Source organism: Hyperoodon ampullatus (genome assembly GCF_949752795.1).
Source record: "Hyperoodon ampullatus genome assembly, chromosome: X".
Taxonomy (NCBI): domain Eukaryota; kingdom Metazoa; phylum Chordata; class Mammalia; order Artiodactyla; family Ziphiidae; genus Hyperoodon; species Hyperoodon ampullatus.
In genome coordinates, this window is record NC_136913.1 from 97,569,209 (window position 1) to 97,590,165 (window position 20,957).

At 39.6% G+C, this 20,957-nt stretch overlaps 1 protein-coding gene across 1 annotated transcript; it reads left to right on the top strand.

Moving 5' to 3' along the window:
• Window positions 1-19,117: 19,117 nt before the first annotated feature.
• LOC307069402 (germ cell-less protein-like 1) lies at window positions 19,118-20,623 on the top strand (the record flags this gene model as incomplete). Its single annotated transcript, XM_079727747.1, has 1 exon — window positions 19,118-20,623. One exon carries the CDS (start codon window positions 19,118-19,120, stop codon window positions 20,621-20,623), a length of 1,506 nt encoding a protein of 501 aa, XP_079583873.1.
• Between the last annotated feature and the right edge of the window lie 334 nt (window positions 20,624-20,957).

Sequence of the window (20,957 nt, forward strand, 5' to 3'; positions counted from 1 at the left end):
TGTACTTGGAAAGAATGGTTTTCTGCTGTTGTTGGGTGGAGTATTTTATAACTGTTAATTTAGTCAAGTTGGTTAATAGTATTATTCAAGCCTTTTATATCCTTATTGATTTTCTGTCTACTTGTTCTATCAATTATTGATAGAAGGGTCTCTAAATCTCTGGCTATAACTGTGGATTTGTTTTATTCTCCCTGTACAGTTATCAGTATTTTTTAATGTATTCTGAAGCTCTGTTACTGAATTCTAAGGCATAAACACTTAGGATCCTTATGTCTTGTTGAATTGACCCCATTATCATGACTAAATGGTGCTCTTTTTCTGTGAGTGTATTCTTTGCTCTAAAGTCTACTTTGTCTGATACAGACATACTAGCTTTCTTTTGATTAGTGTTACATGTTACATCTATTTCTATCATTTTACTTTTATTTTTGTCTTTATATTTAAAGTGGGTTTCTTGTAGGCAAGAATTAGTTGAATTTTACCTTTTTAAATCCAATCTGATATTCTCTGTCATTTAATTTAGGTATTTAGACCATTAACATTTAATATGATTATTGATGTGGTTGATTTTAAATCTATCTTTCTGTTTGTTTTCTATTTTCTCCATCTATTGTTTGTTCCTATTTTCAACTTTTTTGCCTTCTTTTAAATTGGATAATTTTTATGATTCAATTTCATATCCTTTTGTCTTATTAGCTATAACCCTTTGTTGCATTTAGAGTTTATAATATACACCTTTAACTTGTTATTCTGTCTTCAAGTGTTTTTATACCACTTTACACATAGTATACGAACCTTATAACAGTATCCTTCATTTTCTCCCCTTCCAATCTTTCTATTTTTGTCATACATATTACTTCTATATATGTTATAGACTCCAAAGTACATGTTTTTATTTTTGCTTCAAACAGGTGGTTATGCTTGAAAGTGATTTAAATTATAAGAAAATGTCTTTATATTTACCTATGTTGTTACTATTAACAATAGTAATAGTAATAGAATAGAATGTTGTTACTATTCCTGAGGTTCTTCATTAATTTGTGTAAATCTATATTTCTATTAGTATCATTTTTCTCCCACACAGAAGACTTCCTTTTACATTTCTTATTGTATGGGTTTGTTGCAGATTATTTGTTTTTGCACGTCTGAAAACATCTCAATTTCTGTTTTGTTTTTGGGAGATATTTTCTTCAGGTAAAGTATTCAAGTTTGACAGTTTTTTTCCTTCTAATACTAAAATGGTGTTACTCTCCTGTGTTCTTTTTGCTTTTTGAGGATACATCTGCTGTAATTCTTATCTTTGATCCTCTGTAGGTAATGTGTCCTTTTTTTTTTCTGTTTGTAAGATTTTTTCTTTATCACTTGTTTCAAGCAAGTTAATTCTGATATGGCTTGCTGTAATTATCCCTGTATTTATTGTTTTTAAAGGATGTTTGAGCTTATTAGATCTGTGGGTTTATAGCTTCATTCAACTTTGAAAAAAAATTGGCCAATATTTCTTTAAATATATTTTCTGTTTACCCCCTTTCTCTTCTCATTCAGGGACCACGATTATACTTATATCAAACCAGTTATTGTTGTCCCATAGCTCTCTCTGATGTTCTATTTTATCCCAGTATTTTTTTCTGTTTATGTTTCATTTTTTATCATTTCTATTGTTATGTATTCAAGTTCACTAATCTTTTGTAATATCTACTCTGCCATTAATCCTGTGCAGTGCATTTTAAAAAAATCTTAGACATTGTAGTTTTCATATCTACATACCTACATATCTTTTTTCTTATATTTCATATTTCTTTCTAATATGTTTCATCTTCTAGTTTTTCAACATATGAAATGCATTATGTTAATTTTAAATGTCCTTGTCTAATAATTTGGTTGTCTTTATTCTTTCTGTGTTGATTTTGACTAATTGATTTTTTCCCTCTTCGTTAAGAGTTATATTTACCTGGTGACTTGCATGCCTGGCAATCTTTCTTTGGAAGACAAACATTGTGAATTTTACTTTGTTGGGTGTTGAATATTTTTGTATTCCTATAAATATTCTTGAGCTTTGTTCTCAGATATGTACTTTGAAACAGAATAATCCTTTTAGGTTTGTTTTGGAGATCTGGTAGTTGGGATTGCAGCCGTGCTTAGTCTAGGGCTAATTATTCCCATTACTGAGGTAAGACTTTTCTGTGTGTTCTACCCAATGATCTGTGAATCCTGAGATTTTGTAGTCTGACGAGTGGCAACAGCTACTATTCTCAGCCTGTTTGAGCATTAAGCACTCTTATGCCTAATCATTTCAGATGGTTCAGCACACACATACGTTGATCAGTACTTAGCTGAACACTTGAGGAGACCATCTGTAGATCTGCATGGTTCTCTTTTTGTGTAGGTCTCTTCTCTTTGGTACTCTGTGCTGCAAACCCAAGTTGCCTTGGTCTCCCCAGATCCTTAGCTTTGTCTCTTCAAATCAAGGGGACTCAAACTTTGCCTGGCTTCCTGCTCCTTGTACTGTAGCTTGGAAATCCTCCAAAGGCAATAAGCTGGGGCAATCATAGAGCTCCTCTTGTTTGTCCTCCATCTCTCAGAGATCACTGCATTTTATTCCCTGATGTCTAATATCTTGAGAACTGTTTTATGTTTTGTCTATGGTTTTAGTTGTTTCAGTCAGGAGAGTAAATCCAGTTCCTTTTATTTCATCTTGGCTCAAAGTGAAAGTTTCCCATTCTTTATTTTGAAAAATCTCCTTTCTCTTGGTTTCTGTGACATCCTCTTGATTATTCCCCTACTCTTGTTCCACACACCCCTTAATTTGGATATCTCTGTTCTTGTCTTTACATTCTCCCTCTCAGAGCTCATGTGTGATTTTGAGTCCAGGTACCATCCCTTCTGATAACATCTTAAATATTTAGTTTCTTAAATGTCTGTATCATATCTACTACTGCCTAGGGAGAATTCCACTTAGATATCTTGCTCTCATTTAAAATTCATAAGTTTGGTGTTTTGTAAAGTGCACCTGTTACAGTGTCAAAACGCCTAGATTCTAGTCCCTACTTTGCCGCTACCTGACTAGGTAACCTTAGAGAAATTACTTACACTTTCTTAGTTTTAATTTCATCATGTATAAATTGAAGAAGTTTGATTAGATAACTTCTGAACTTTTTTCTAGTTGTAATATTCTTTTATTCTAGGTAACTCTTAATTATCCTCTTTTTCTGAAAGCTAATTGCCTTCACCTCACATCTGCATTAATACCACATCCTCCTAACGAGCTTTCTTTCTTCCATCTAACCCTGCTGGACATTACAGCCAAAATATTATTCCTTAAATACTCTTATCAACTCATATCCTTGTGTAAGAACTTACAATAACTCTTTGTTGCCCGACACATTAAATACAGTCTTCTTCCTGACTTTTAAGATACTTATCCTATCTTTTTTTATGTACCCTTTATGTCCTGCTACTCACCTATATGAACTTTTAGCCTCATTCTGGATGATCTCTTCTCTATAGTCCATCTTCCTGTTCCTGCTCCTATGCCTACTGTTCTAGCTTGGTGTATCCTCTTTTCCACCCATCCAAGTCCTCACTATCCCTCAAGGTCCAGCTCAAGCCTCTCTTCCTCCATGAAGCCTTTGCCTACTGCTTCAGAACACACTGACCTCTCTACCTTGTAAGCTCCTCTGGTACTTCTTCAGTACACCTCATGGTCTAATTGCTAAATATCTGATTATTTCATGCTTGGTAATTTTTTGTTTTCTCATACAGAATGTAAGGTCTTTAGAGACACAAAACATACCTTCTCATTCTCTAGGTATGATTTCTTCCAAATATATGGTATTTATTAAGAAATCATTGATTGATTAAGCCATTAAACTGAGGTTTAGCTCATCTCCTTCCTGAATTATCATTGTGAGTGTCTGTTTGTATGTGTGTGTGTGTGTAAAAAATGCTGGCTGCTAAGACAGTTTGTGCTTATGTTTATTCATATTATGCTGACATTTGCATGTACTTTCTGACCACTGTCCATTCCTAAGTTTTCAGAAGCAAGTCCTTGATTAGTGAGTCTGAGCTGGGATTTTGGAACACAGATCTGTCTTGATGGCAGGAGCTATGCTTGCATCACATTATCCATTCCTTAGTGAACTTGCAGCTCTTTGTTGGGAAATCTGTGAGTGAATCATTGTGACAAAGAGGAAGAGAAAACCTCAAAGCTCTAGACCTTGATGGCTTAAGAATAAATAACCTCTATTAGCAAAAAAAGAGAGAGACAGATGACAGTACTATGTAATGGTACCTCTAGGGTAAGGAATCAGATAATGGCCAGGATTTGAAGAATGAGATAGCTTTAAGGAAAGGTGGAGAAAAAATTTTGCAGCAGGCTTTCTTGAAAATGAAAGTGTGCTAAATAAAGGAAAGGAAGCAGGGAGCTGTGAAAGGATTTCACAGAAGAAAACGTCTTGAATTTGTTTTGAGTAACTTAGTATGTGGCATGAACAGTATTTTAAGGCTTCTGAAATCACACTTTACCCTGTTCAACTCAGAACCCATTCTTAGGCTTCTGAAGTACTGAAGCGGAAGAGACTCAGCTTCTTGGTTTCATATAGATATGGTTAGAATAAAGGCATTCCACCCTTTTGCAGCCACCACCCCATTCCCAGCCAAAACTGAATGCTCAGAATTTTACTCTTATTGACATTTTTTCATTTACTTGCCCCACCAAGTTGGCTTTAGACTACAATTCATATAGCTGTCTCTTGTGCCTGGGGACCACAACGTTTAGTCACAGTCAGGTGTTTCACAGCCATCTACATGAAGAAGAACAAAGACATGTCAGTTGAGTTGCTGAGAGACATTCATCATTTCTTTTCCCAAAGTTGGTTTATTAACAGGTTCACTGAACTGACCCTCTAAAGAAAGAATGGTTTAGTAGAAAGAGTACTGTATTGAGAATCATGAGATCAAACAGAACTAGCTGGCTGTTTGACTTTGAGCAACCCACTTAACCTCTGTATTTTAGGTGTGTCATCTGTTAAATTAAGAGGTTGAACTATACAATCTCTCAAGTACCATTCAGGGGTGATGTTTGATGTATTTGTGACTACTTTCTTTCATACAGTGCTTCTCATATGTCTTTTCCTTGATGCTCTGTCCACTCTTGGATTCTGAGAAATCTTTTCTCCTCTCACTTCCTGGACCAATACTTGTATTGTTTTGTTTTGTTTTTCTCCTGGGTCTTGTTTGTTTGTTTGTTCCATCTCTTTTGATGGGTGAAAGCCAGAACTGTGTTAAATGTAACTCTATTCAGAGGTCACAAATAGCCCAAGGGTCAACCCAGCTTATAATTATGTCTGTCTGATCAGACATAATCTGACAGTGTTTAATATTTTTTCTTTTTCAGTGCTTGTTTTTTTTTAAATTGAATTAGTTACCAGCATTTGAAAATCAAGGGATCTCACACAAATATCCATATTTCCAGCTTCTCTAAAAGAATCATAATATCAGGAAGCAAGAGCCCCTTATTTCCACAAGGGATCAACAAGCTGGTATGAAAGAGTGACACTCCCTTTTAGGCTGGCTCTCCCTTTTACCACTCTCATCGTTCCCTCTTCCCATTGTCTTCCTGGCACTGAGGCCAAAAGTAACTGCCATTTATTATCATGCCTTGTGTTGCTGGTTTACTCTTTATGTGGGGCATTGACTCTCCAGTTTACTGCGGCCCCCTCTACTTCCTATAACATTGAGGTGAACGTCAGTTACCATTTATCATCCTATTTGTACTGCTGTTGTTCTTTTACCAGTTTTAAAAGGAAAGTGAAATTTTTGTACCTGTATCTCTATCAAAAATAAGAAAACATATCAAAGCCAAAGAGTCAAGAGTTTTATTTGTCTCACCCAACTTACTGTTTTATTTTACCTTCCTGTTCTCTGTTGGTCTTTGTATCTGTAACCCCTGTTCTAAGTTGAATATATTTTTAATATATTCCTCATTCATAAGGATAGTTTCTTTAACAAATGGTGTTAGGAAAACTGGATATTCACACACAAGAGAATGAAAGTGGACCACTATCTTACACTACACACAGAAATCAACTCAATATGTATGAAAGACTTAAATGTAAGACCTCCAACTGTAAAACTCCTACAAGAAAACATAGGAGGAAAGATTCATAACATTGGTCTTGGTAATGATTTGATGGATATGACACTAAAGGCATAGGCAACAACAAAAACAAAAACAAAAATAAAAATGTGTGACTACATCAAGCTAAAAAATTTCTTCAAAGGAAAGCAAATCAAATAAAAGGAAAGGAAAATAATCAATGCAGCAAAGGAAGTAATCAACACAGTGAAAATGTAACCTACACAATGGAAGAAAATATTTGTAAACCATATGTCTAAATAAGGGGTTAATATCCAAAATATATAAGGAACTCATACAACTCAATAGCAAGAAACTAATAACCTGATTTTAAAATGGGGGAAGGACTTAAATAGACATTTCTCAAGGAAGACTTAAAAGTGGCCAAAAGGAATATGAAAAAATGCTCAATGTCACTAATCATCAGGGAAGTATAAATCAAAATCACAGTGAGGTATTACCTCACACCTATCAGTATGGCCATTATCAAAAAAATGACAATAAGTGTTGGCAAGGATGTGGAGAAATTGGAACACTTGCACACCGTTGGTGGTAATGCAAAATAGTGTAGCCACTCTAGAAAATAGTGTGGAAGTTACTCAAAAAAATAAAAACTAGAACTTCCATATGATCTAGCAATCCCACTTCTGGGTATTTATCCAAAATAACTGAAATCAGGATCTCAAAGAAATATCTGCACTACCATGTCATTGCAGCATTATTCACAATGACCAAGATGTGGAAACAATCTAAATGTCCATCAGAAGATGAATGGATAAAGAAAATGTGGCATATACGTAAAATGGAAAACTCTTTAGCATTAAAAAAGAAGGACTCTGCAATATGCAACAACCTGGATAAACCTTGGGGACTTCATGCTAAGTGAAATAAGCCAGTCAGAAAGACAAATACTACATTATTCCACTTATATTAGGTATCTAAAATAATCAAATCCACAAAATCAGGGAGTGGAATGGTGGTTGCCAGGGACCAGGGGTGGGTGGAGGAAGAGGGGAGTTACTAATCAATGGATATATATTGAATAATTTAAGTTAAGCTTGATCAATAAACTTGAGAGATCTGCTCTATAACATTGTACCAATAGTTGATAATGCATTGTACAGCTAAAAATTCATTACGAAGATGAATCTGTTAAGTGTTCTTACGATAATAAAATTTTAAAAAGAACAATGGGAAACATTGAGGGGTTTTCATCTTGGAGTAGGGTTGCCAGGTAAAATATAGAACATCCAGTCATATTTGAATTTCAGAAAACAACATAAATTTTAATATAAATATGTCCCAAATAGTGCATGATACCTACATATGCTAAAACACTGTTTGTTGTTTATCTGAAATCCAAATTTAATGGGAAATTCTGTAATTTTATTTGCTAAACCTAACAGCCCTATCCTGGGAGCAACCTGATTGGTTTTTTCATTTAAAAAAATCACTTCGGTTGCAAGTAGAGAACAGATTTGATGGGTGTAAGGCTGGAGGTAGGGAGACACTTTAGAAGGCTTAATTGCACTAACTAGATGACAGATAATTGGTAATTTAGGCTAAGGCTGTAGCAGTGAAGATAAAGGGGATAATCAAAATAAACAGGTCTTGGTGAAAAATAAAGAGGATGGAGGCATTATAGAGAATATTCTACAGTAAGGTACCCTTGTGATTTCTGATTTCTAGTATTTGCAGGATGACCATAATTTATCATCCAGAATTGAATATTTTTGAAAATGAAAGAGAGTGCTAAACCAGGATGTATGGTCACTCTAGTAATTTGTAGCTTCTCTCTTTTTTTTCTTGATCATTATTACCAATACATATCGATTTTATTAATCTTTTCAAAGAACAAAATTTTGGCTTTGTTTATCCTCCTAATTATATACTTTTATTCATTTAATCTTTGCTGTTATCTTTATTATTTCCTTCCTCTTTCTTTGACCTAACTATTCTGTTTATAGTTTCTTGACATGGATACTTAGATCACTCATTCTCAACATTTCCTCTTTTCTAATACATATATGCTTTCTAAGACTATACATTTTTCCTATAAGAATGGATTTACCTGCATCCCAGATGTTAAGATATGTAGAATTTTCACTGTCATTCAGTTAAGAATGTCTTCTATTTTTATGTTTTCTATTGTTATGTTTTCTTTGACCCTGGTGTTATTTAGAAGTGTATTTCTTAATTTTCTATCATATGGGAACATTCTAGTTATCTTTTTGTTATTCATTACTTATTTCTACTGTGTCAGAACCTATCCTGTATGATTTTAATCTTTGAAATAATTGAGACTTGCTTTTTGCTTCAACATATTGTCGATTTTGGTGGATGGCCCACATGGACTTGGAAAGAATGTGTATTCTGCAGTTGATGGGTAGTGATCTATAAATGTCAAATTAATTTGGTTAATGCTGTTGTTCAAATATTCCACAACCTTGCTACTTTTTTAAAAAATTCCATATCTTTGCTGATTTTTTGCTTGTTCTATCATTTTATAGGAGAGGTGTGTTAAAACTCACTCTATTTGTGAAATTGGTTTTTATTAACCTTTTATAATTTTGAAATGCAGCTATATCTTTAATAATTCTTATTTCCTTAAAGTTTACTTTTGTGACATTAATATAGCTAACCAACTTTTGTTTGGTTAGTGTTTGCGTACTATAGCATGTTCTATCATTTAACTTTTAACCTTTCTGTATCATTATAATTTAGATGGGTCTCTTGTTAGAAACTTACACTTGTTTTGTTTTCTTTCAAATCCAGTTTGATAATTCTTATATTTTAATAGGATCATAGTCCATTTATTTTTGGTATGACTTCTGATTTATTTGGGTATAAATCTAATATCAAATTTTCTTTCTTATATCTAATCTGTTTCAAGTTTGTTGCTGTTGTTGCTTCTTGTCTTCTTTTGGATTTTTTTTCATTTTTTTCCCTCTATCATTGTTATCATATACTGTTTTAATGGCTCACTTAGAGATTACAACATTTTTTTCTTGACTTATCAAAGTCTAATATTAGTGAGCTCTTCTATCTTTTAACAGAAAATGCAAGTATGTTAGAACACTTTAAAGAGTTGTGGAGAATGATTCCCAGGTATTATTTTTTTTTCTTTTTTTTTATTAGTTTCTGCTTTATAACAAAGTGAATCAGTCATACATATACATCTGTTCCCACATCCCTTCCCTCATGCATCTCCCTCCCTCCCACCCTCCCCATCCCACCCCTCCAGGCGGTCACAAAGCACCAAGCTGATCTCCCTGTGCTCTGCGGCTGCTTCCCACTCTCTATCTACCTTACGTTTGGTACTGTATATATGTCCATGCCTCTCTTTCGCTTTGTCACAACTTACCCTTCCCCCTCCCCATATCCTCAAGTCCATTCTCAAGTAGGTCTGTGTCTTTATTCCCATTTTACCCCTAGGTTCTTCATGACATTTTTTTTTAAATTCCATATATATGTGTTAGCATACAGTATTTGTCTTTCTCTTTCTGACTTACTTCACTCTGTATGACAGACTCCAGGTCTATCCACCTCATTACAAATAGCTCAGTTTCGTTTCTTTTATGGCTGAGTAATATTCCATTGTATATATGTGCCACATCTTCTTTATCCATTCATCCGATGATGGACACTTAGGTTGTTTCCAGCTCCAGGCAATTGTGAATAGAGCTGCAATGAACATTTTGGTACATGTCTCTTTTTGAATTATGGTTTTCTCAGGGTACATGCCTAGTAGTGGGATTGCTGGGTCATATGGTAGTTCTATTTTTAGTTTTTTAAGGAACCTCCATACTGTTCTCCACAGTGACTGTACCAATTCACATTCCCACCAGCAGTGCAAGAGTGTTCCCTTTTCTCCACACCCTCTCCAGCATTTATTGTTTCTAGATTTCTTGATGATGGCCATTCCGACTGGTGTGAGATGATATCTCATTGTAGTTTTGATTTGCATTTCTCTAATGATTAATGATGTTGAGCATTCTTTCATGTGTTTGTTGGCAGTCTGTATATCTTCTTTGGAGAAATGCCTATTTAAGTCTTCTACCCATTTTTGGATTGGGTTGTTTGTTTTTTTACTATTGAGCTGCATGAGCTGTTTATAAATTTTGGAGATTAATCCATTGTCAGTTGCTTCATTTGCAAATATTTTCTCCCATTCTGAGGGTTGTCTTTTGGTCTTGTTTATGGTTTCCTTTGCTGTGCAAAAGCTTTGAAGTTTCATTAGGTCCCATTTGTTTATCTTTGTTTTTATTTCCATTTCTCTAGGAGGTGTGTCCAAAAGGATCTTGCTGTGATTTATGTCATGGAGTGTTCTGCCTATGTTTTCCTCTAAGAGTTTGATAGTTTCTGGCCTTACATTTAGGTCTTTAATCCATTTTGAGCTTATTTTTGTGTATGGTGTTAGGGAATGATCTAATCTCATACTTTTACATGTCCCTGTCCAGTTTTCCCAGCACCACTTATTGAAGAGGCTGTCCTTTCTCCACTGTACATTCCCGCCTCCTTTATCAAAGATAAGTTGACCATATGTGCGTGGGTTTATCTCTGGGCTTTCTATCCTGTTCCATTGATCTATCCTTCTGTTTTTATGCCAGTATCACACTGTCTTGATTACTGTAGCTTTGTAGTAGAGTCTGAAGTCAGGGAGCCTGATTCCTCCAGCTCCGTTTTTCGTTCTCAAGATTGATTTGGCTATTCGGGGTCTTTTGTATTTCCAAACAAATTTTGAAATTTTTTGTTCTAGTTCTGTGAAAATTGCCAGTGGTAGTTTGATAGGGATTGCATTGAATCTGTAGATTGCTTTGGGTAGTAGAGTCATTTTCACAATATTGATTCTTCCAATCCAGGAGCATGATATATCTCTCCATCTATTTGTATCATCTTTAATTTCTTTCATCAGTGTCTTATTATTTTCTGCATACAGGTCTTTTGTCTCCTTAGGTAGGTTTATTCCTAGATATTTTATTCGTTTTGTTGCAATGGTAAATGGGAGTGTTTTCCTGATTTCATTTTCAGATTTTTCATCATTAGTGTACAGGAATGCCAGAGATTTCTGTTCATTAATTTTGTATCCTGCTACTTTACCAAATTCATTGATTAGCTCTAGTAGTTTTCTGGTAGCATCTTTAGGATTCTCTATGTATAATATCATGTCATCTGCAAACAGTGACAGCTTTACTTCCTCTTTTCCAATTTGGATTCCTTTTATTTCCTTTTCTTCTCTGATTGCTGTGGCTAAAATTTCCAAAATAGGTTGAATAAGAGTGGTGAGAGTGGGCAGCCTTGTCTTGTTCCTGATCTTAGTGGAAATGGTTTCCGTTTTTCACCATTGAGGACAATGCTGGCTGTGGGTTTGTCATATATGGCCTTTATTATGTTGAGGAAAGTTCCCTCTATGCCTACTTTCTGCAGGGTTTTTATCATAAATGGGTGTTGAATTTTGTCGAAAGCTTTCTCTGCATCTACTGAGATGATCATATGGTTTTTCTCCTTCAACTTGTTAATATGGTGTATCAAATTGATTGATTTGCTTATATTGAAGAATCCTTGCATTCCTGGAATAAACCCCACTTGATCATGGTGTATGATCTTTTTAATGTGCTGTTGGATTCTGTTTGCTAGTATTTTGTTGAGGATTTTTGCATCTATGTTCATCAGTGATATTGGCCTGTAGTTTTCTTTCTTTGTGACATCTTTGCCTGGTTTTGGTATCACGGTGATGGTGGCCTCGTAGAATGAGTTTGGGAGTGTTCCTTCCTCTGATATTGTTTGGAAGAGTTTGAGAAGGATGGGTGTTAGCTCTTCTCTAAATGTTTGATAGAATTCGCCTGTGAAGCCATCTGGTCCTGGGCTTTTGTTTGTTGGAAGATTTTTTTTTTTTTTTTTTTTTTGCATTACGTGGGCTTCTCACTGCTGTGGCCTCTCCCGTTGCGGAGCACAGGCTCTGGACATGCAGGCCCAGCAGCCATGGCTCACGGGCCCAGCCGCCCCGCGGCATGTGGGATCTTCCCAGACCGGGGCACGAACCCGCGTCCCCTGCATCGGCAGGCGGACTCCCAACCACCGCGCCACCAGGGAAGCCCTGTTGGAAGATTTTTAATCACAGTTTCAATTTCAGTGCTTGTGATTGGTCTATTCATATTTTCTATTTCTTCCTGGTTCAGTCTTGGCAGGTTGTGCATTTCTAAGAATTTGTCCATTTCTTCCAGGTTGTCCATTTTATTGGCATAGAGTTGCTTGTAGTAATCTCTCATGATCTTTTGTATTTCTGCAATGTCAGTTGTTACTTCTCCTTTTTCATTTCTAATTCTATTGATTTGAGTCTTCACCCTTCTTTTCTTGATGAGTCTGGCTAATGGTTTGTCAATTTTGTTTATCTTCTCAAAGAACCAGCTTTTAGTTTTATTGATCTTTGCTATCGTTTCCTTCATTCCTTTTTCATTTATTTCTGATCTGATCTTTATGATTTCTTTCCTTCTGCTAACTTTGGGGGTTTTTTGTTCTTCTTTCTCTAATTGCTTTAGGTGTAGGGTCAGGTTGTTTACTCGAGATGGTTCCTGTTTCTTAAGGTGGGATTGTATTGCTATAAACTTCCCCCTTAGAACTGCTTTTGCTGCGTCCCATAGGTTTTGGTTCGTCGTGTCTCCATTCTCATTTGTTTCTAGGTATTTTTTAATTTCCTCTTTGATTTCTTCAGTGATCACTTCGTTATTGAGTAGTGTATTGTTTAGTCTACATGTGTTTGTATTTTTTACAGATCTTTTCCTGTAATTGATGTCTAGTCTCATAGCATTGTGGTCTGAAAAGATACTTGATACAATTTCAATTTTCTTAAATTTACCAAGGCTTGATTTGTGACCCAAGATATGATCTATCCTGGAGAATGTTCCATGAGCACTTGAGAAAAATGTGTATTCTGTTGTTTTTGGATGGAATGTCCTATAAATATCAACTAAGTCCATCTTGTTTAATGTATCATTTAAAGCTTGTGTTTCCTTATTTATTTTCATTTTGGATGATCTGTCCATTGGTGAAAGTGGGGTGTTAAAGTCCCCTACTATGATTGTGTTACTGTCGATTTCCCCTTTTATGGCTGTTAGTATTTGCCTTATGTATTGAGGTGCTCCTATGTTGGGTGCATAAATATTTACAATTGTTATATCTTCTTCTTGGATCGATCCCTTGATCATTATGTAGTGTCCTTCTTTGTCTCTTCTAATAGTCTTTATTTTAAAGTCCATTTTGTCTGATATAAGAATTGCTACTCCAGCTTTCTTTTGATTTCCATTTGCATGGAATATCTTTTTCCATCCACTTACTTTCAATCTGTATGTGTCTCTAGGTCTGAAGTGGGTCTCTTGTAGACAGCATATATATGGGTCTTGTTTTTGTATCCATTCAGCCACTCTGTGTCTTTTGGTGGGAGCATTTAGTCCATTTACATTTAAGGTAATTATTGATATGTATGTTCCTATTCCCATTTCCTTAACTGCTTTGGGTTCGTTATTGTAGGTATATTCCTTCTGTTGTGTTTCTTGCCTAGAGAAGTTCCTTTAGCATTTGTTGTAAAGCTGGTTTGGTGGTGCTGAACTCTCTCAGCTTTTGCTTGTCTGTAAACGTTTTAATTTCTCCATCAAATCTGAATGAGATCCTTGCTGGGTAGAGTAATCTTGGTTGCAGGTTTCTCTCCTTCATCACTTTAATTATGTCCTGCCACTCCCTTCTGGCTTGTAGAGTTTCTGCTGAGAGATCAGCTGTTAACCTGATGGGGATTCCCTTGTGTGTTATTTGTTGCTTTTCCCTTGCTGCTTTTAATATGATTTCTTTGTGTTTAATATTTGACAGTGTGATTAATATGTGTCTTGGCATATTTCTCCTTGGATTTATTCTGTATGGGACTCTCTGTGCCTCCTGGACTTGATTAACTATTTCCTTTCCCATATTAGGGAAGTTTTCAACTATAATCTCTTCAAATATTTTCTCAGTCCCTTTCTTTTTCTCTTCTTCTTCTGGAACCCCTATAATTCGAATGTTGGTGCGTATAATGTTGTCCCAGAGGTCTCTGAGACTGTCCTCTGTTCTTTTCATTCTTTTTTCTTTATTCTGCTCTGCAGCAGTTATTTCCACTATTTTATCTTCCACCTCACTTATCCGTTCTTCTGCCTCAGTTATTCTGCTATTGATCCCATCTAGAGTATTTTTCATTTCATTTATTGTGTTTTTAATCGATGCTTGATTCATCTTTAGTTCTTCTAGGTCCTTGTTAACTGTTTCTTGCATTTTGTCTCTTCTATTTCCAAGATTTTGGATCTTGGAAATAGAATCGTGGATCAGTTTTACTATCATTATTCTGAATTCTTTTTCAGGTAGACTGCCTATTACCTCTTCATTTGTTAGGTCTGGTAGGTTTTTATCTTGCTCCTTCACCTGCTGTGTGTTTTTCTGTCTTCTCATTTTGCTTATGTTACTGTGTTTGGGGTCTCCTTTTTGCAGGCTGCAGATTCGTAGTTCCCGTTGTTTTTGGTGTCTGTCCCCAGTGGCTCAGGTTGGTTTAGTGGGTTGTGTAGGCTTCCTGGTGGGGGGACTAATGCCTGTGTTCTGGTGGTTGAGGCTCGATCTTGTCTTTCTGGTGGACAGGTCCACGTCTGGTGGTGTGTTTTGGGGTGCCTGTGGCCTTATTAGTTTGTAGGTAGCCTCTCTGCTAATGGGTGGGGTTGTGTTCCTGCCTTGCTAGTTGCTTGGCATAGGGTGACCAGCACTGTAGCTTGCTGGTCGTTGACTGAAGCTGGGTGCTGGTGTTGAGATGGAGATCTCTGGGAGATTTTCGCTGCTTGATATTATGTGGAGCTGGGAGGTCTCTTGTGGACCCGTGTGCTGAAGTTGGCTCTCCCACTTCAGCGGCACAGCTCTGACTCCTGGCTGCGGCACCAAGAGCCTTTCATCCACCCGGCTCAGAATAACAGGGAGAAAAAGTAGAAAGAAAGAATTAGTAGAAGAAAGAAAGAGAGAGGGAAAGAAAGGAAGAAGGGAAGAAAGGAAGGAAGGAAGGAAGAAAGAAAGAAAGGAGGGAGGGAGGGAGGAAGGATGGAAAGAAAGAAAGAAAGAAAGGAGGGAGGGAGGGAGGAATGAAAGCAAAAGGAAGAGTGAATGGAAGGAGGGAGGGAGGGAGGAAGGAAAGAAAGAAAGAAAGACAGGAGGGAGGGAGGGAGGAAGGAAAGAACATGGAAAGAAGAAGGGTGGGAGGGAGGGAGGAAAGCAAAAGAAAGAAGGAAAGGAGGAGCGGAGGGAGGAAGGGAAGGTAGGAAAAAAAAGAAAGAGCAGGTAAAGTCAAATAGAATAAAGTATGAAATATAGTAGCGTTATTAAAATTAAAAAGTAATTATTGAAAAAAAACACGGACAGATAGAACCCTGGGACATATGGTGGAAGCAAAGCTATACAGAGAGAATCTTCCACAGAAGATTACACATACACATTCACAAAAAGAGAGCAGGGGGAAAAATCAAAAATCTTGCTCTCCAAGTCCACCTCCTCAATTTGGGATAATTCGTTGTAAAAAGAGGAAAAGGGCGAGAAGTCTGAAATCTTGCTCTCTAAGTCCACCTCCTTAATTTGGGATAATTCGTTGTAAAAAGGGGAAAAGGGGGGAAAGTCTTAAATCTTGTCCTCAAAGTCCACTTCCTCAATTTGGGATGATTCGCTGTCCATTCATGCACTCCACAGACGCAGGGCACATCAAATGGGCCGTGGTGCTTTAATCTGCTGCCTCCGAGGCTGCACAGAGAGATTTCCCTGTCTCTGCTCTCACAGCTCCCGGGTCTCAGCCTTGGACCTGGCCCCGCCTCTGCACGTAGGTCGCTGGAGGGTGTCCGTTCTTCGCTCAGACAGGACGGGTTTAAAGGAGCCGCTGATTCGGGGGCTCTGGCTCACTCAGGCAGAGGGGAGGGAGAGGCGCGCAGTGTGGGGCGGGCCTGCGGCGGCAGAGGCCGGCGTGACGTTGCAGCAGCCCGAGGCGCTCCGTGCGCTTTCCCGGGAAAGCCGTCCTCTCCCTGCGCTCCGACTGAAAGCCGATACCCGAGCCTCAGCTCCCAGCCCCGCCCGCCCTGTCGGCCAAGCAGACAAGCCTCTCGGGCTGGTGTGTGCCTGAGGGCACTGATCCTCTGTGCCGGGATCTCTCCGCTTTGCCCTCCACACCCCTGTTGCTGTGCTCTCCTCCCCTACTCCGAAGCTTCCCCCTCCGCCACCTGCAGTCTCCGCCCGCGAAGGGGCTTGTAGTGTGTGGAAACCTTTCCTCCTTCACGGCTCCCTCCCACTGGTGCAGGTCCCGTCCCTATCCTATTGTCTCTGTTTATTCTTTTTTTCTTTTGCCCTACCCAGGTATGTGGGGAGTTTCTTGCCTTTTGGGGAGTCTGAGGTCTTCTGTCAGCGTTCAGTAGGTGTTTTGTAGGAGTTGTTCCACGTGTAGATGAATTTCTGATGTATCTGTGGGGAGGAAGGTGATCTCCGCATCTTACTCTTCCGCCATCTTCCTCCGGGCTCCCTCCCAGGTATTATTATCCCCATATTACAGATGAAAATACTGATGTTCAGAAGAGTTTTGACTTGCTTATGTTCTCAGAGCTAATAAGTAGCAGAGGGATTTGAACTATGACAGCCACAGGTTGCACTCTCTAGAGTCCTTTATGGTCCATTGCTAATATGTACTTTTATAGCACTCGTGAGTCCACAGTCTACCCTCCCAGTCCCCACTCCCCACCCCCCCAACAGTACATACTTTTATTTTTAATTTGTATAGCATATCCTTTACTGTGCATCCTCACGCACATTATCTTATTTGATACTCTCAATAATTCTATTAAGTAGGTGGGAACAACAGTATTACCACTTTTTGAAAAATAAAACTGGGCTCAGAGAGCTTAAGTTGTGAGGACACAGGCCTTAAGTGGTAAGTGCTGTCCTAAAACCAAATTCTTCTGATGTCTGCTCCATGCCATTTCCATTGTAAGTGTACTGGGCCCTGTTGTTGCCAATATTTTTATGAAATGTCTTTGATGACATAGAAGGAACTTCTGGCAAATCTGGAGGTGACAAAGAAGGAATAGCTAATTGCTAATGTAACAGGTGAAAATGATTGCTCAGAACTAATAAAATGAAGCTCAACAAGGATAAGTGTAAAGTTGAACAAAATTACGTTAAAAAGTAATTTACTCAAGTTAAAGGACGGGGGAGAACTAGCTTGCCAAGAGTTCAGTCGAAGAAAGTTCTGGATTTCTTTAATTGTTGTTTATTTGTTGATCTATTAAAGGCTTATAGTTGCCTATAAGCTTAATATGAGCTAACTATGGTACGTGTCTGGGTAAAACCCCTCGTTGGCTTCAGTAGTTATGTATAGATTAATAATGTGGAGCATGGGCTTTGGAATCAGACTTGGCTCACATCCCAGCTCTAGCATTTACCAGCTGTGTGACCTTAGGTAATTCACGTTTTTTCTGTGTCTCAGTTTCTTCATGTGTAAAGTTAGATAATAAAAGCACCTATTTTATGGAAAAACTGGAAGATTAAATCAAATAATGCATATATATATATATATATATATATATGGCTTAATACTATATCTGACACATAGTAACAATCAAAAAGTATCAGCTATTGGTAACTTGATTTCATCTGGAGTACAACAACCAATTCTGCTTAACAAATACATAATAAATGTGGCCATAGCTAGGATTGGAAAGGCAATGGGAACTATTTCATATGGGGAATGACTGAATATACAGAATCTTTAGTCTGGAGGATATAAAGAAAGAAAGATAGAATGCACTTTTTCAAAGACTTTTTTTTAACCTTGAAGAAGAGGAATTATGCTTATTCTGTGTGGCTCCATGAGAAGCAATCAGGGCCAATAGGCAGAGAGTAGTGAGGTTACAGGAGGCATATTTTGGCTCAATGTAAGCCAAAAAAAGAAAATCTTGCAAGAAGAGGGATATTCTTGAATACTTCAATGAAGTATTGAGTCTCTCATAATAAGAGGTAATGAAAGATTTCTGTCAAGGCTGATGAAAAAATGATTTCTCCAACAGGGAAGAAGCGGGCTTGATGAATTCTAAGATTTCTTTGACTCTGAGATTTGATTATATATCACTGGGAGGCAAGAGTCTCTGGATCCCAACAGGCCAAAGTAACATAAAGGATCCCATCTCCCCAAAAAGCCTACTGTTACACCCTCTCAATATCAGTGCCTATCCTAAATTTCTCCTGCTTCCATGTGAAGCCATTCCAGACCAAGCCTTCAGTTAAAAACGAGAAAACAGATAGATATCTCGGAAGATGGTGGAAGAGTAAGAGGCGGAGATCACCTTCCTCCCCACGGATACACGAGAAATTCATCTCCACGTGGAACAACTCCTACAGAACACCTACTGAACGATGGCAGAAGACCTCAGACACCCCAAAAGGCAAGAAACTCCCCACGTACCTGGGTAGGGCAAAAGAAAAAAGAATAAACAGAGACAAAAGAATAGGGACGGGACCTGCACCAGTGGGAGGGAGCTGTGAAGGAGGAAAGGTTTCCACACACTAGGAAACGTGCCTAGAGGACAGAGCTGGGACCAAGATGTAATCCTCCATAAAGGAATAATCACTAACTGTTTCAGATGGGGAAGAACGAATTGTGTTCTTGAAATTAATGGGGAAAATTCACACACAAAGGCCTCTGTTCCACCATCATCCTATGAAGGGAGCCTGAGAGCAATCATCCCAGGAGGGAAAGATAAACAGAGTGGAATCCCTGGTACGGAGTGCCCTTATCCGGCAGGGTGGGGCCTAGTGGGTGTAGCTTAGTGTGGCATCCTCTCGCGAGACCGTTAGAGCAAACGTCATAGTACCCAGCAGCACTCTGGGCTGAGCTCGTGCCTGCGGCAACGGCGCCTGGAGAGGAAGTTTGTCCACTGCACCACTGAGGTATAGGCCATGGGAGCACGAAGCAGTCGGATGCTCTGGCACTGGTGGGGGCGTGCCCCAGAGGAGCCAGGTGCCGCTGGCGGGGAGGAGGAGGCTGAGGAGGCAGTAGTGGCAGAGAGAGAGGAAGGGAAGGAGAGTGAAGAGGCCAGACCCGCCGCGCGTCAGGGGAGCCGCAAGCGGAAGAGAGGCCCAGGGGGGCCGCTCACAAAAGAGCCCCGCCGGAAACATGCTAAAGATCGTTCAGGGTCCGTTTATGAGGCACTCTTCCTGAGAGGAGAACAGAGCGACGTGCGGATCCGCGCACTGGGGGAGGAGTGGAACTTGCATAGGGTCTACTTGTGCCAGTCAGGATACTTTGCTAGTATGTTCAGTGGCGCTTGGCGGGAGACAAACATGGATACTATAGAGTTGCAGATGCCTGACGAGAACATTGATCGCGAGGCACTGCACGAGGCTTTAGGTTCCCTGTACCGAGGCTCCATTCTCATCCCACCCGGTCGAGTCATCGCCATCCTGGCCACAGCCAGCATGCTGCAGCTGGACGAGGTGATTCAGCAGTGTGGGGAGGTCATGAAGGTGACTGTCCGTGCCCAGACCGTGTGCAGCTACTACTACTCTGCTGTAAGCTACGGACTCCAGACCATCAGGACCATGTGTCTTCAGTGGCTGCTGGACAACATGATGACCCAGTGTAGTGAGAAGCTATTGCAAGAAGTCAGCCTGGATCTCATGAAAGAGGTCATTGCCTCTTCAGAGCTCTTGGTGATGGGGGTGGAGATGGATGTGTATACCATGCTGAAAAAGTGGATGTTCTTGCAGCTGCAGCCAACATGGAGGGGCCCGTGCAGTGCCCTATTGCCTGACACCGACTCATGGTTTGCCAGGTCCAGGAGGGATTCGGAGGGCACCCCTTTCCTGGAGACCGAGCAGGGCAGAGCCTTCGTGCCAGTGTTCCAGCAGCTGCGGTTTGCCCACATAGTCTGCGACCCGACATCAGCACGCGTCATCCACCAGGATGCGCTGATCCCTGCCGCTTGGTTGCGTCCAGGGTACAAAGAGCATTGGCTTGGCCCCCTCCGGGCTAAGCAGACCAGAGAGCTCTGGCCCATGGACCTCTACGTGTCCGACCCCCACGGGAACAGCATGCGGTGTGGGGGCCAGCTCCACAGGCACAAGCAGTGCAGCTGGCGGTGGGAAGTCTTCAACTTCAGCTGGGACCTGGTGGTGTGCTACGCCAACCAGCACATCATTTTCCGGTGCAGCGCGCCAAACAAGCCCCGCAGCCTCGGGGTCAGCCTACTCGAGCAGAGAAAGGTCGGGTTCCGCCTGCGCCTGTCCTGCTTGGACAGGGATGGGAGAGCCGTTTTCAGGAAGGACACAGGATACCAGATGCTTTCCCTGAGAGAGGATCAAGAGCTAGCGGTAATGAACCTGGAAAACCAAGACGTGGTTTTCCCCATACATGTGGCCTGTAACTTCCTGTACCTCCACCGAGAGGGGTATTGCCCAGAGTGAGGACCCCTGCAAAAAAGCTCAGAGAACTGAGCAGCTCTTTCCTGGGGTCAGGGACAACCAGCTTGGTCCAGATGCCAGCTCCTTCTGTGGGACCAACCAGGCTTGCCCATCTCTGGTAACCAATTCTGTCAGAGGCTTTGTTGAACTGTAGCTCATAATACTTGAGACTGTTTACGTGAGCATATGAAGAGGACAAATTTTGAAGCCCCCCAAACTCCTCGAGAACTCATTTGGGCTGTTAATGTGGCAACCTGTCCTCCTGGTTTAGGATCCATCGACACCACCCCCCGCCCTGCCCATCATTTCTGTGAAGACAACGAGCTATTGACTTTAG